This window comes from Sabethes cyaneus, chromosome 2 (assembly GCF_943734655.1).
Source record: "Sabethes cyaneus chromosome 2, idSabCyanKW18_F2, whole genome shotgun sequence".
Taxonomy (NCBI): Eukaryota; Metazoa; Arthropoda; class Insecta; order Diptera; family Culicidae; genus Sabethes; species Sabethes cyaneus.
In genome coordinates, this window is record NC_071354.1 from 140,095,471 (window position 1) to 140,110,713 (window position 15,243).

The 15,243-nt window shown below is 37.2% G+C and overlaps 2 protein-coding genes across 2 annotated transcripts; one reads left to right on the forward strand and one right to left on the reverse strand.

Annotated features, from left to right (window-relative positions):
• The first annotated feature begins 546 nt into the window (after window positions 1-546).
• On the forward strand, window positions 547-2,746 carry LOC128734971 (acyl-coenzyme A diphosphatase FITM2). The gene is made up of 2 exons (XM_053829392.1): window positions 547-711; window positions 954-2,746. The coding sequence occupies exon 2, from the start codon at window positions 984-986 to the stop codon at window positions 2,310-2,312; it is 1,329 nt and encodes a 442-aa protein (XP_053685367.1). The 5' UTR covers window positions 547-711; window positions 954-983; the 3' UTR covers window positions 2,313-2,746.
• Window positions 2,747-4,250: 1,504 nt separating this feature from the next.
• On the reverse strand, window positions 4,251-7,936 carry LOC128736081 (ganglioside-induced differentiation-associated protein 1). The gene is made up of 3 exons (XM_053830564.1): window positions 7,847-7,936; window positions 5,110-5,302; window positions 4,251-4,987 (listed from the first exon to the last, which is right to left on the reverse strand). The coding sequence occupies exons 1-3, from the start codon at window positions 7,934-7,936 to the stop codon at window positions 4,323-4,325; spliced, it is 948 nt and encodes a 315-aa protein (XP_053686539.1). The 3' UTR covers window positions 4,251-4,322.
• Window positions 7,937-15,243: the final 7,307 nt, after the last annotated feature.

Below are 15,243 nucleotides of genomic sequence, written 5' to 3' on the forward strand. Positions count from 1 at the left end.
AGACATGTCTAGATAGAATTAACAAAAGGGCGAATGTCGCAAATGTAAACAAAACGAGTGAGAGTTACTTTTTGCTGGACCAGCATAGGAAAATCAACCCTCACTCGGTTTGTTTACGCTTGCGACATTCGCTCTTTTGTTAATTCTATCTTCAAATGAAGACATTACACTCAAAATAATCCACACGTCCTTTCCACGTGAAAAATCACGTAAATTTCTCTACAGGGATTTACGTGACTTTCAGATGATTGTTATTGGAAAAAATAATAACATCTATCTGATTTTCACGTTAACGCATTAGTATGCATGCGAACTACCTGAAAATCACGTAAATAGTACAAGAAAAGCTGGGTGGGAAATATTCACATAACTTTTCAGGTAACTTCGACGTGAAATATATTTTGAGTGTATTCTTGATTTGTGAAGACTTTCAAAAAATCACCTGGCATCCCTGGATATGTCAAAGAAATGGTGAAACAAAAGCAAACATATTTCTCTCCTTTTCTTCCTTACACACAACACCGTTAACGCGGTTTGCTGGACCTGTTATTTGTGACGTTGAACCTTTGACAAAAGATTCCTCATTTCGTATTTGCAAATCGCAATGATTTGAAATTGTTATTGTCTTCAATCATAGTGAATAGGGTTAAAGTGCATTCATAAGATCGACCTAAATTTACGATAAACCTAAAGAGCCGTTTTACAGCTGATGTAAGTATACGTTTTAGCTATTGCTTTTTGTTTTAATTTTGTTATTTTTGGAACATTTACGATCAGCTGGATCTCACTCAGTCACAAGCTCCTGTAATATTTATTTTTAATTTCACTGCGTCTGCTTATGAAGTAGGATTTCTGTTGATTATGAATGATTACCATATTTAGTATTAAATCTTCAGTAACGGATTTCTTTCGGTATTAGCGGATATATGTAACTTTGTTAACTATTATTTCAGATTTTACGGAGTGTTCTTTGAAATCGGAAAATGGCTACAAAGCGCAAACCTATTCACACACAACCAGGCAACACACAACGACCAAACATGAACTTCCGGGCTAGTGTTAACGATACTACGGCACGTGCTGAAGCAAAAGGAACGCGTCCGACAGCAACACCGACATCCATCAAAGAAGTCCTTACCATGATGGTGCTGCACGTGTGCAAAAAGATCATATTTTTTGATACCAATCTGAAAGTGCCGCTCTATTTGGGTAGCTTATTCTTTATTTCCCTAATTGGAGATTTTTTGCCCTACCCCAAAACGTATCTAGCAAGATCAGATAATCTATTTAACGTATATTTCGTTAAGATGGGTTGGGCATGGACATTGTTATTCTCATTACCGTTTCTAGCAATGACTTCAGTAACAGTGTGTTGTGGTGACCATCAAAGGTTGGTTAAAAACCATCTTCCCAGGCTTGGTATAGCGACGAGTTTTTGGTTTGTGTGGACCAAACTGTTCAATATTATCGAATCAACGTATGGCCGTTGCAGCGTTAGAGGATTTGATTCAAAATCAGGTTGCTTGAAAGCTGGGCACTTGTGGAGCGGATTCGATATTTCTGGCCATGCATTCATATTAATTTACTCGAGTCTTATTCTAATGGAAGAAGCGCGGTCAATTATAGGATGGGAAAGTATCAAGGAACACCTTCGCAATGAAGAACATAATCGCGCAAAAAATGAAGTAACGCAGGCCACAAATCCTCTGAAGAGTTTGAAAGACGATGATCTGAAAGCATTAAAATATTTTTATACACGATATACACCAACAATAAGACTTCTCTTTGTTGGAATGACAATGCTGCAACTGCTGTGGGACATAATGCTAGTCGGAACCATGTTATACTATCACCGAATGGTAGAAAAAGTTGTCAGTGGCATTATTGCTGTTTTAACGTGGTACTTAACGTATCGAGCTTGGTACCCTGCACCGACATTATTGCCCGATCCAGTAGGCAAAGGTCTTTTCAATTACCAGATTACGTCGCGATCAGCAGAAATCGGATTACGAAGGCGAGCTAGTTTACTACAATCAAATTCTTCGCAGTCTCAGGACATACCAAAATTCATGGGCATGCCTCTGTACGCTGCTAGACAACAACAATCTGCTTCCAGCAACAATCCTACTGGAGGATTCACTTCGTCGATGGATGCAAACGCAACACCTTCGTCACCAACATTTGTAAGTACATCTAGCTCCTTCAACATTAATGCATCACGAATAAGACCGCCTGCCGGGGGATATTTCGATATCAACCCAGGGAATCGGTTTCAGTATAGTTCTTACCGAAGAACGGATCCGAATGAATAGAACGAATAAGATCTTGGCGGCTCATATTTCTTGCTGCTATGGATAGCTTACTATCAAGACAATCATCTGCACATGCGTCTTTTATTAGCAACCAAAGATAGAGCAGAATAGGCCACTAAACTGATATCGAAATGTTTCCCCAAGAACTATCGATGTTATTTACCTTGCATGACTACAATAAGCTAGATTTCGAACAAGCAATGAAAGATCATTGCATCTTTGATAGGTTTATGTCCACACTAACAATTGCTAGTGTTTTCATCGACACTCTAAATTTGAATGTTGACCCTTCTCGAGTTTTACTTAGTTAGCTAGTATGTAATTTTGCGGGAGTGTAACAAACCAGGGCGCGGGTGATTTTATGCATATGGAAAGTTTGTAAATACTATATTTTGTTTTTCTTTTTTACCGAATTTGTTCAATAAAATTTCATTTTGAAGCATAACTCTTTCTTTTTTAATAGTTATTCCTTGTTGTCTTTAATATGCAATAACACTATTTTCATACTGCAATAGTAATATTATTAAAACGAGGCTTTTTGTGTCTAAGGCATTATATCTGATCAATGGAATATAAAACCAATGAAGTTTGAATGATTTTCCAGCTTTCGTGTAATTTTGGCAACTCGACTAGCGATTTCAAGGGTTTAAGGTCAGGTGGGGTAAGACGGGCTACTTAAGGAAAGCATTCGATGCGTTTCTCTACGCATTCAATTTTAACCCACTATTCATTTAGTTAAAGTCATTAATAATCTCCTCCGAAAAAACCAACAAGTCCGATTTTTCGAAGATTATATTTTTTGGTACATTTCACTTATTATTTTCAGCTTCCAAAAAGTACGGGGCAAAATGGGTCATATACCAAAAAAGGCGTTTTTTTATCGAAAACCTTTGTGAATTGTTTACAGCAACATAAATAATTCATTGTTACTGCAGAAAACCGGTTTCCATATTTTAAAATCGTCGACAAAAATGAACAAAACGAAACAAAATAAAAATTAGACAAAAAAAACTGTCGAAAAACTAACCTTGTGTCGGATTGACTGTCTGATGGATAAAATATACAGTCAGTCCACAATCATGGGTCACACACAATTATGGGTCATTTTAGTTTTATCTGCAGATTAACGCGTGAATATTATACTAATTAATGGATAAAATTGTTACACATAAGTAGCACCAATAATCTGATCAATCAGTCGGTGATAATTAAACGGAAATTAGCAGCTAAAGCTTAAATGGCCCACAATTGTGTGTGACCCATGACCTCTTTTGTGCTGGTAATACAAAATACTTCTTTGTGTAAAACATCTGTGTCCATAACAAACTTTATTATGTTATGTGAAATGTGGTTGTAGAAATGATAAGCGCACACAGAAAACATTGCTATTTTCTCTGGTGACGAAATATTAGGTCTGATTCGTTTTGCTTATTTTATGAATCGCGTAAGAAACGTAGAAATTTTGGCAGGAGAAATTAAAACTTTCATATTAATGCAACTGACTTTTCTTTCGAAAATGGATAAAAGATAAGCTACGAATATATAGATAGATAAGCTACGATTATACATGAACATTACTTTAGGTACTATATATGAAAAAATCGTTGGCTTCTATTAAGCTAAAACTTTCATGTTACTGCAACTGACCCATCTTGCCCCGTTACCTGTCTTGCCCCACTTTACGCTAAGTCTGGGTGAATCTAACGATTTCTGTGCGTGCTGCAACTTTAACGAAAACGCTAATTGGCTAAATTACCCACGCTTATTAGCGAATTATGGAATTAGTGAAATTCTATCCAACACTGAAATCTCTTGTTCATAATCACTGGTTAACTAGACCACTAAAGGGAAAATAAAAAAGATTTTTTGATGTCCACTAGTTTTACTATATTTCCAATCGCATTTGCAATATTTATTATCCTAAATAGTATTTATATAAACAATTTAAGGCTTATCAAACTTCATCATATTTGTGTCACCCCAAATGGTGCCTGGTTGTATCATCTATTTTTATCTCTTCAGTAACGTAGAACCTATTATCATCGATGAGAATGAGAACGCAGCAATTCCAGCTTTATACGTTGATGGTGTATTAAGCCAAATCGTTTTCAAAAGTGAGGTCTTTGTAGGCAGTGTATTCTGAAAACTATTGGTTGCCATTATTTTTTCAAAATATTTAGCCAATTCAGACATCTTTCCATTTGCCCAAAATCGGTCTTCCAATCCTAATACGTATAATCGATACAATAGGCAGCCTAAACCGATATCAACTAGGGTAATATCTCGGCCCACAATCCAGCTATGTTCGACGTTTACTTTTGCGAGATGTAACTCCAACTCTCCCATGAAGTCGTCTAATCTTTCCAGCAATGTACAATAATACTGTTCAGTCGCTAGCACCTCTCGTTTTCTATCGTGGAATTCAGCTTTTCTTTCCAAAACGTCACTGAATGCAGGAAACTTTTCAGCATAGGCTAGCAATCGATTGCTAATAGTTTCATCACGTTCCAGAATCGTATAACGAACTGGTTGTACGAAGGGCGATTTTGGTGAAACGACTGTTTTTGGGTGTAGAAAAGAACCAATTGTGATAACTCCAATCGGTAAGTTATCTATTGTGCTTTTAAAAAGCTGTATCTTTTTCTCCACATCTCGAGGTAAAGCTAACGATTTTGCTGAAAACAAATATGGTTGTTGTGATTTAGTTATAGCAAAAATGGCTTTAAATTGCAAATATTTTTCAATAGATAGACAATATAAAATCGAGCAAATTATCTGACTATATTTTATTAGTTACCTTCAGGGAAGTTTTCCTCTAAATAATCTAAAATTCTAGTTGATCCAGCAACAACCAGCAACCCGTTCTGCAGTACGGGCAGCTCTCCACGAGGATTCAGCTCCAGAAACCACTCAGAGAATTGTTCATCATTTACGACATCCACCTCGTACTTGTTGAATTTGATATCCTTTTCAAGCAGTGCCCACACCACCTGGAATGGTAGTTGAACTTACAATTTGAATCTTACGGTAAAAAGCTTGAATTGACCGAAATTTAATAATGTTTCTATTTTTTCCAAACTTTGTGTGCGTATCTTGGCGCATATTCCTTTTCAAAAAACTTTTTGATCGTTTTCTATTTGGTGTTGGAGTGCCCCTTCCTGAGTTTGTCTAAATTTCCTATTTTTGCCACGAAATTGCATTTTTAATTCATAATTTTTGAACCTATCAACCGATTTTTACGATTTAATTTTGAATGAAAGAAATTGCTGAGCTTTCTAGTAAACAAATTTTGATTGAGAATTTATAAAAGGGCAAATACATTGAAAATATAAGCCTTTTTTATGTTTTATGTGTTTTTTTAACTACAGGGATACTTCGATATAAGACAACCTCGTTATAAAACAACCTCGATATAAGACAATAATTCGATATAAGACAATTTTTACCTCGATATAAGACAAATCCCTTTGACATAGTTGGTAACGACACCAGAGCAAATGTTCCATTCCAAAAGCGGCGCCATAAAGATGTTCATTATTTCAAAATAATCCAAAAAATTGTAATCAACTAATAGCTCAAACAATATTAAATAGTTCAAAAAACATAAACACACAACACAGAGCAAAATTGGCTTCTGCTAATGCCAAATTTTTGTGCAAAAATCATGTTTCGATATAAGACAACTTTTTGAAATTATAAATTGTCTTATACGAGGTATCCCTGTATAGGTTTTTGTCAACCGTTACCTGTGATACATCACTCTTGATGGTCTTACACTTGGATTTTAAATTCGGAACTTCATCGTCGATAATTCCAAATACAGCCAGAGAGAGAGAGAGAAATAGAAATTCGGAAGCGTAGGAGGTGGATCTGATAAATTTTAAGGAGGGGAGCGAATGATATCTGCAGGAATGTAGTCAACTGGAGTTCACGGAAAAATCAGAAAGGGCAGACCTAGAGGTTAACGGCCGTTGGTCGTTGAGAAACCAGACTTAATCGCTTTGTGCTACCGAACCGGCGGACATTGCAAAAAAGTAACTAAGTCATCAGCAAGCATTTGAATTTTTTCATAGTTTTGCATTAAAATTCCTGGTTTTTCCTGGTGAAAAAAATGTTGTTTTCCTGATTTTCCCTGTTCTCCGAACAGGGTGGTTGAGTTGCCGCCCTGTTATTATTGGTCGGAAATAATCATTTTCTTACCATTAAAAGTAGCATACCTCGTGCCTCCATTGCAAACAGAATCGAAACAGAAAATTGTATCTCTGAAAAGAAGCACGGAAAATTCCATCGACTTTCAGCACGCAAGTTAAAGTTCTAAATCTCTGGAAGTTTTCCGAATATTGCATACACAATAATTCGCGCCTGGCATAATCCAAATTCAGCTTCTCGAAAAATCTACAAATACACGCTTATCATTATGTTTATTTAACAAGATTCTCTAGCAACATTTTATTTCGTAGAATTGAAGATAGATGTCAAGGTCAAGATTCCCCCATACAACCTCTGTGCGATTGCCGTCCTACAACGTAGCAAAGTGCGCTACAGTCTATCGCTTTAGGTTTAGAATGTTTCCAAGCGTTTCAGGAAACTACGATATGTTGGTTCTCTGTAATTCGACAGTAAATAGCAAATTTTTGGAAGGCCATTGCTGTATTCCTATCCGACTTTTCATTTCAGTTTTCCACCACTTCGGAAAACTGGAAAACTTTTTTTTTTCAGACAACTTTTTCCTGTATTGTTGAAGAAATTAACTTACATATGAAACCGCCCAGTTAGCTTCGAGGTACGATGCTGGTCTAACAAGCCAGTCGTCGAATGTTCGAATCTCGGCTAGGCGATGCTTGCTAGATAGTGTCAGCAAGCAGGATCGTTACGCTGGCCCCGTAATTTTCCTGTACTCTAAACAGCCGGTTGCGAATTCTGTCGATAAAGAAGGGTAATGTCTAATGACGGTTTAAGCGCCCCACGGCTTTGATGAATTTTTAAAATAAGCGATGTACGGGAAAATCTATACGTTTCACTTGAATTTTCCCGGGAAAATCCATCAACTGTGCCCTTTATAAAGCTATTTTTAAATGATATATGACAACTCTCTCTCCTATTTTATGTTGCAAAGTCGGAGTTTTCCTGCACTATGCAAGAATCGAATAATAAACAAACTGCCATCAAATAGCTACAGCTTCTATCAAAAAAAAATTGTAGAATCAAAAATAAGTATTTTTGGGTTTATCAACGATTTAATGGAAACAAAAGGAGTATTAATTCCGTTAAAAAAAATTTTGATTTAAAAATATGATACAACAGACATTCTTGTTTCTAACTACCTATCATCATTTTTATAGAACAGTGCATGCACTTCATCGAATTTGAAGAAAATGAAAGCACATCTTGAACATGTATCTCCCCATTGAGCCAACGTATGCAACCTTGAAATTATAGTGAGCATCAGTTGTGAAACTTATGTAAGTAGGTAATGTAAACATTCTTTTCGGCCATTACTAGGTATAGTCAATGTACATTTTATATGAACTTACCTTTTGGCAGTAATAACTATATTGATTATAGTAAAGAATCAACGAACCATCGTCAACCAGTACTGGGCGTTTATGTCCGCTTTCTTCCATCGCTTAATCAATTAAATATTGAAGTTTACCAAGGTTCGCTACAAACTCCGATTCCACGGTGCAATTTAGCTATCCAGACTGACGACACGCGACTCTACCGACAACGGTCACATGTTATCACTAGTAATTATCATGCTCGATTGCTCTGCGCTGTCCGCCGCTCTTTAAAAATATTTGTCGCGTTATATTGTAGTGGGTGTTAGATGATGATCGTTCAGAGATTCGGTGTACCTGAGATTTGAATCATTACTAAACGCTCCCGGTAGTGATTATTCGATGTATATGGATAAAAAACAAGCTCAATTCACCTAATAGTGATTATGCGCTTTTATGTCACAATACGCAGGTAATCTGACTTCGTTTTCAACGTTATTCTTGAATACAAAATATCTTTATCGAACAAAATAATATAGTAATTTCACTGCGAATTATCCAGAAATAACTATGCAAAATATTTCACAAGGGTAATTTTTCCACTATGGAATTTCCAATTTTCTACCGATCAAGTACGCCAAAGTGTACAATATATATATATGGAAAAATTCGGATTTTTGATACTCAACGACTTGGCGACTGGTTTATCGAAAGTCTATATAACTCCATCGAAGTTGATTTACTAAAAATGGTGAAAACTGTCCTTTCAGCAGTAGAGTGTGTACATTCAACAGCTAACGTTTAAAGAAGAAATCAGGTTCTAAATCTCTAGATGATCACGAAACCTTTCACGTAACGCCACGTGTGCTTAAATAAGTTAAGCCAATGCTGATAAAATCGAGTAAGATTATTTACGCAGGTAAATACTAACGCACACACGCCCACACAGCTGATTTATTCAGCAGAATTAAAGTTTTCTTAGATGAAAATGATATGTACAGTCAACCAAAAAAGTATTTGGACAGCAGCGCATAAAATTTTCTTTTAGTAATTTTGCACAGTATTTTTGCAAAGAATGGTAACACATATTTTTTAAAACAATGTTTAACTAAAGCATATTTAGATGCACAACAAAAATTCGGGGAAAAGCTTTCCGTTTTGAAGATAGGGTACATATAGTTTGAATTCCTCAAAAATGCAGCCAAAAAAGTATTCGGACAGTTAACTATTAGTTGAAACAAATGTCCTTTCTCGCTCAACTACTACCTTGTAGGACCATTTACATTCTTGATGACCTGTTTTAATCTTTTTGGGATAAAATTAACAATTTTTCAAATATCCCTCTGTGAATTGCTGATCATTTTTTTAAAAGAGCTCGGTTTAAGTCATTGTGATAAGAAATCGAATGATTTCTCATTTAGAAATAAAATTATTTAAAAAGATGTTCAAAAGGGTTCAAATCTAGACTGAATGCTGATGTTTCGATAGCTCTAGGACAATTGTATGGTGCCTACCGCTTACAATTATCGACAGTATGTTTAGTTTCTACATCCCGGTACAATATGTATGTGCCGCACAATTACAATTTTGCTTTAATTTCACCTAAAATTGTTCAGATAATTGAGTTTACACTTAGTTCTATCCAAAAATATATATCTTTGCTACCTTGGAGCTTTCCAAGCATCCCAACAAGGTATGACACTAACCGCATTGCTCGTTTACTTGCTGACGAGTGATTTTTCGCTTGTAACCCTTCTCTTTTAGTTATTCTTGCATAAGGGTTGTTGATGTCATACCTTGCTGGGGTGCTTGGAAAGCACCGAGGCACCAAAGATATATATTTTTGGATAGAACTAAATGTAAACTCAACTACCTGAATAATTTTAGGTGAAATTAAAGCAAAATTGTAATTGTGTGGTACATACATATTGTACCGGGATGTTGAATCTAAACATACTGTCGATAATTGTAAGCGGTAGGCACCATATAATTGTCCTAGAGCTATCGAAACATCAGCATTCAGTCTAGATTTGAACCCTTTTGAATATCTTTCTAGATAATCTCATTTCTAAATGAGAAATCATTCGATTTCTTATCACAATGACTTAAACCGAGCTCTTGTAAAAAAATGGTCAGCAATTCACAGAGGGATATTTAAAAAATTGTTAATTTTATCCCAAACAGAATAAAACAGGTCATCAAGAATGTAAATGGTCCTACAAGGTAGTAGTTGAGCGAGAAAGGACATTTGTTTCAACTAATAGTTAACTGTCCGAATACTTTTTTGGCTGCATTTTTGAGGAATTCAAACTATATGTACCCTATCTTCAAAACGGAAAGCTTTTCCCCGAATTTTTGTTGTGCATCTAAATATGCTTTAGTTAAACATTGTTTTAAAAAATATGTGTTACCATTCTTTGCAAAAATACTGTGCAAAATTTCTAAAAGAAAATTTTATGCGCTGCTGTCCGAATACTTTTTTGGTTGACTGTATGTAGTAGCATGTCGCGAAAGTAGGTACATATAACTGGAAACGTATATAGGTATGTCATATTGCTGTACAATGGCTAATATAATCTGCGCTTAATTGTTGTTTGCTAATACGATGTTGTTGTTATGCATGACTAAATGAAACAAAAAGCATAAATATACATTTTTATGATTTCGTTTCAGAAAACTGCCGATAAAAAACCAAAAATGCTTCAAAACGTTCGACATCAATTAAGCTAAGCAAAGTAACTTGTTCGTGAAGATTTAACTTTAAATACATGTTGTAGAATATTTTTTTATACATATCCAAAAGCCATTATAGTCAATGCACGTCAATTTTTATTAGATGCGCAACTAAATTCGCGCTGTGTGTCAATAGATGGCTCAAGCAGTAAGTATTAGATGATTTCGACAAATCCAGAACAAGCTTCATTTTCGGTTTTCTGCTCAGTAGATGCCCATTGGACTACAGCGCCTCAACGAGACAGAATTCGAAAAAGTAGTGTGAAGGACAATTATAGAGTTAACTAATATCTACAATATTGGCAAAGAAAGTATAGATGTAGCTTTTGTACTTACGGCGCGTATGTACTCATTTGGCTACCACCGGGGTAGCAGCCCCATAGCGCCGTAGGCACAAAAGATAAAACTATACTCTCTTCAACAATGTTGTGAATTATAATTAACTCTACAATTGTCCTTTACACTACTTTTTCGAATTCTGCTTCGCTAAGGTGCTGTAGTCAAATGAGCATCTATTGAGCAAAACACTGAAAAGAAAACCTGATCCAGAACGGCAGGAACAAATGTTGAACAAATCGCTTTGATTACAGATTTCGTTTTGTACCGTGAATTCGGGTGAAATTGATCACTTTTTCGAGTATTTTTTAAATATCTTTGAATAGAAACATATTTAGGAAGATGATTCAATTTTAAAATAAGTACTGTAGTGCTGGCTACACGACAGTATCATCTATATCTTATATAAATAGTTTTATTTTAGATAAAACTTAATGTAATCGTGAAATTGAAAATTTACAAATAACGGGTGAAATTGATCACGTAGAAATCAAGACGATATTGCTATTAAACCATACGCTCTGACAGCAATAACCTTACGTGCAGTATAAAATCTGGCGTAATCGAGATATTGCCTGTATGTAGGCAACAATGTCGCGTACAGCAACTAGCACAAAAATCAAACAGTCAGCTCTACATTAGCATGGTTGATGCATCTGCTAAATAAATATGAACGATAGAAAAGATATTAAGCCAATTTTAGCATCGTAATCGTTTGTTTTTGTTGAAACATTGCTGTATATATGTGTAAATGTACGATTTTCGTATACAATCTTCACCAATCTAGTGAAACAAATAATTTAATTCTCCTCATATACGGGAGCTTGACTGTCTCTTTGAATGTGTAGTTGCATTTCGCTATGTAAGCACAAACCGATCTCTTGCACTCTCATGCAAATGCCATATGGAGCGTTTGTAAAATTTGTGCGAAGTATTGTCTGTCTTTTGCACCCTTTTATAAATCTCCATTCTGCTTTACAGAAAGAATAAACTTTCGCAGGTGGCAGCTCCATTTCGCACCCATAGCGATCTAGAAATCTATGTTGCCTCAGTTCATGATGTTATCAATCGTTTTATTTCGTAAAAGGTCAAATCAAACAATTTCTGTCGCATAATTTTATTCATGGAAATTATCAAAGCACAGCCAGATAATTAGAGAATCGAATTAGTTCTATCAAAATTTCCTTCTGCAACGAAATTTGTGTTAACAGCAAGGAGTTTTATCGGGCATGTTGAAAATTGCGATTCGATCAAAATAGTAAATTTTAAAAAATCAAGCCATTTACAAGATCAATCTTGCTGAAAGCCGAGTGACTTTGACCTGTAACTCAATCTTTATATGGATGGGTGCATATTCAGCTTTATGAATCAGTATAAACGTAGAATAAAGAGTTTTTTACTCGTTAGTCCAAGCTGATCAATTTCACCCGACTGATCAATTTCGCCCGAATCGACGGTACCATATACTTTTGGTTGCGTGAAAATGTCTAATTCCATGCAACATATGCGTTATTTAGGGAAAGCGTTCATTTTCTCCTTTTATTCGAGTGACAGATGATGAAAAATAAATTCATTTTGGAAATCAACCTAAAAAAAAGAAAGTTAAGGGAACTGTTTGTCATCCTTCCAAGTCACTGGTAAAATTTTCACATTGCGAAGGCTGGCTGTGAACTTGGTGGAACCAGGACGGCTTATTTATTATGAGCTGCTAAAACCAAACGAAACCATTTTTAGGCGACGATATCGAATGAACGAAAAACGACCACAGTACGAGCAATGGCGCGAAAAAGTGATTCTACAGCATGACAGCACTCGATCTCACGTTGCCAAATCCCCTAGCCCTTACAACCTAGTTAGAAATATTCAGATGGCAAAAACTATGTTCCACGTTCCACCCGCCATACTCCACAGATATTGCACCATCCGATTATTATTTGTTTTGTTCGATGGCACATAGTTGGCTGATCAGCTGTTGATTCGAAGCTGTTCATAATCAATTTCGCTGCACCAGCTTTAACCCACGTGATGGTTTGTTTGATAGAAGGACGTGTCACATCAGTATCACAAGTTTTGTATGATAAAATTGTAATTGCCTTACCTTTCGGTATCCATGAAATTTTAGCTACATCCTATCCTTTTGAACGATTCTCCTTCTTTATAAACCTTAATCCAACCTTGTCTATGAACTCCGTATTGTTACATTGACCCAATCCATTCAAGACTACGATCATCTCCTCTGTTGGGTACTCTTACTACTGCGTCCATTATTTTGAACTATTGTGGTATGCTCCGTTTTATTATTTTACTATACGCTTCAAGCTTACCTATCACTTATTGAGGAAGTGACATGCTGGTAGCTGGAGCGAGACATGTGCCAAACAGGGATGACTAGGTTTATGAACCTTGTACCCTGATCGGCGACGCCAACCAGATATCCCCTTTTTGAGATACTGCAGTCTGCGCACTATTTGTGCTCCACGATAGCAGAGCAAGGGTTCCGAGGTTAAATATCATCTTGTTCGAAACTGAGATTCCGAAGATGATATTTACTCGGACAATATCCGGTCGCAAGACCGGCAAGCTTTCTGGGATCTCTCTTATTGAGACTCAGCAACTTTTAACCTAACCTAGGTAACCTAGGGGTGGATACTCGACGTTATATATTTATTTAGATTGTTTGAACGATTGTACAGCCATCCTCCTGGCCATAACTGTTCGGCTCTCCTTATGTTTCAGCCCACCCTCCAGCACACAGTCAGAGATCAGGCAGAGTGAATCTCGATCCGTGAGTAGAAAGTTTTGGAGCCACATCTTCGTTTGTCGACTCACAATGAGTCGGCGTGTTGAGGATAGACGAGGATCAGGACTGAACCCCTGCTAGCGCATCGTTCAAGTTCTGCTCCTTCCCTACTCTCCTCTCCACCTCATTCGTTTCTTTGTTTTTCGGCAGAGAGAGAGCTTGCACGGTAAGAAATCGTCCACTGTTCAGTGATCGGCTTGATGCAGCAAGGGCTGTGGAGGGCGCCCTGGTAATCCACAGGCTCCGTTGCGGCGAGAGAATTTATAGAACCCCCTCCACCATTCATTCCTCGGCACGGGTCGCGTCATATCTTGGATTATGGGTTTATCCATTCAAATTTTTACATAATAGCCATGGATAGCTGCTATTACAACCATCTCCTTTAGGGGCTTTGGACCCTCTGCTTTGATTCCTGGGAGTCAAGAGAACCGTCCTGCAGGCGGAGACATGATTGTGGACTGACTGTACATAGTCATAGTTTGCGACTCCCGCTGTCTCGGTAGTCTATCTCGCTTTAACATTAAGAAAAACATTATAGAACATAAAATATCGATTTGTGACGATGTCATCATCGTTTTTGCCAGACAACAGAGAATTGAAATCGGTCGGTAATTTTTAAGGTCGTGAGCAGGGCTTGAAAAGGGATCGCAAGTTGAATGTGACTGCCGTGAATGCGAACTTTCCGCATTCAAACTCCGCTTTTTGAACGATAATTTGACTGTTTTTTGAATCCAGTCAATCTGCCGCTTGCGCTGCTGCCGTCTTACAATTCATGCGGCATCTCAGCAAAAGCAAACAGTCGATCTCCCGTTTTGCTTTGCGCTTTGAGAATATAAACTGCAAACTGACTGGAAGCATACGGTGAGGTATTTTTTCTTTCTCTTTTTGTCTCCAAATCGACTGCTCACAGTAATAGTTTGTCACCCGGACGTCGGACCGACGCAAGCAAAATATTCGTTTGTATTGGACGGAGTCCGACCGACTTCTGCCATGCACATGTAGTGGTGTTTTTTTTTGTAGTATTGAATCATACGATTGTGCGGTTGCTTTTCGTTAGCGTGGTGACTGCCAGTCATTTGACAGTTTTGCAGTCATTCGCCGCTCCAAAAGATAAAGGCAACTTGATCGAAACGAAAATGTTAAAAAGCTTTAGAACGCGTTCGTTCTACTGTGTGTAATCGGCGTTTGACTGAGCAAACTGCCAGTTGTATTATGCATAGCGTTCATATTCCACCACTAAACGGACGGTGTGAACTTGAATGCGCGCTGGTGTGACTGCGGTAGAAAAAAGGGATCGGTCGAAGCCCTGGTCGTGCGCATTTCCAGCGTTTAAAATAGGTGTAACGGTAGATAGCTTTCATGCTTCCGCATTCTCCGAAAGCGACAGGTTAAAAATGCTGCAGACTGGTGGTCCAAGCACACCGACGCATCGCATCGAATAAATACGGGAGGTAGTCTGTCTGGTCCAGGTCCTTTGGATGGGTCAAGTGACTTAAGCGAGTTGGTAACCTGAGCTGCGGTAAATGTCGGACGTGGCATGTGTATATCGTACGATGACATAGAA

What these genes read in the sequence shown, in the direction of transcription:
- LOC128736081 (XM_053830564.1), bottom strand. Translation starts at nt 7,936, where the DNA reads ATGGAAGAAAGCGGACATAAACGCCCAGTACTGGTTGACGATGGTTCG. An exon ending in ATAGTTATTACTGCCAAAAG is followed by an intron (nt 5,303 to 7,846) that starts GTAAGTTCATAT and finishes CTACCATTCCAG; the next exon opens with GTGGTGTGGGCACTGCTTGA. An exon ending in AGAGGAAAACTTCCCTGAAG is followed by an intron (nt 4,988 to 5,109) that starts GTAACTAATAAA and finishes ATTTGTTTTCAG; the next exon opens with CAAAATCGTTAGCTTTACCT.
- LOC128734971 (XM_053829392.1), top strand. Translation starts at nt 984, where the DNA reads ATGGCTACAAAGCGCAAACCTATTCACACACAACCAGGCAACACACAA.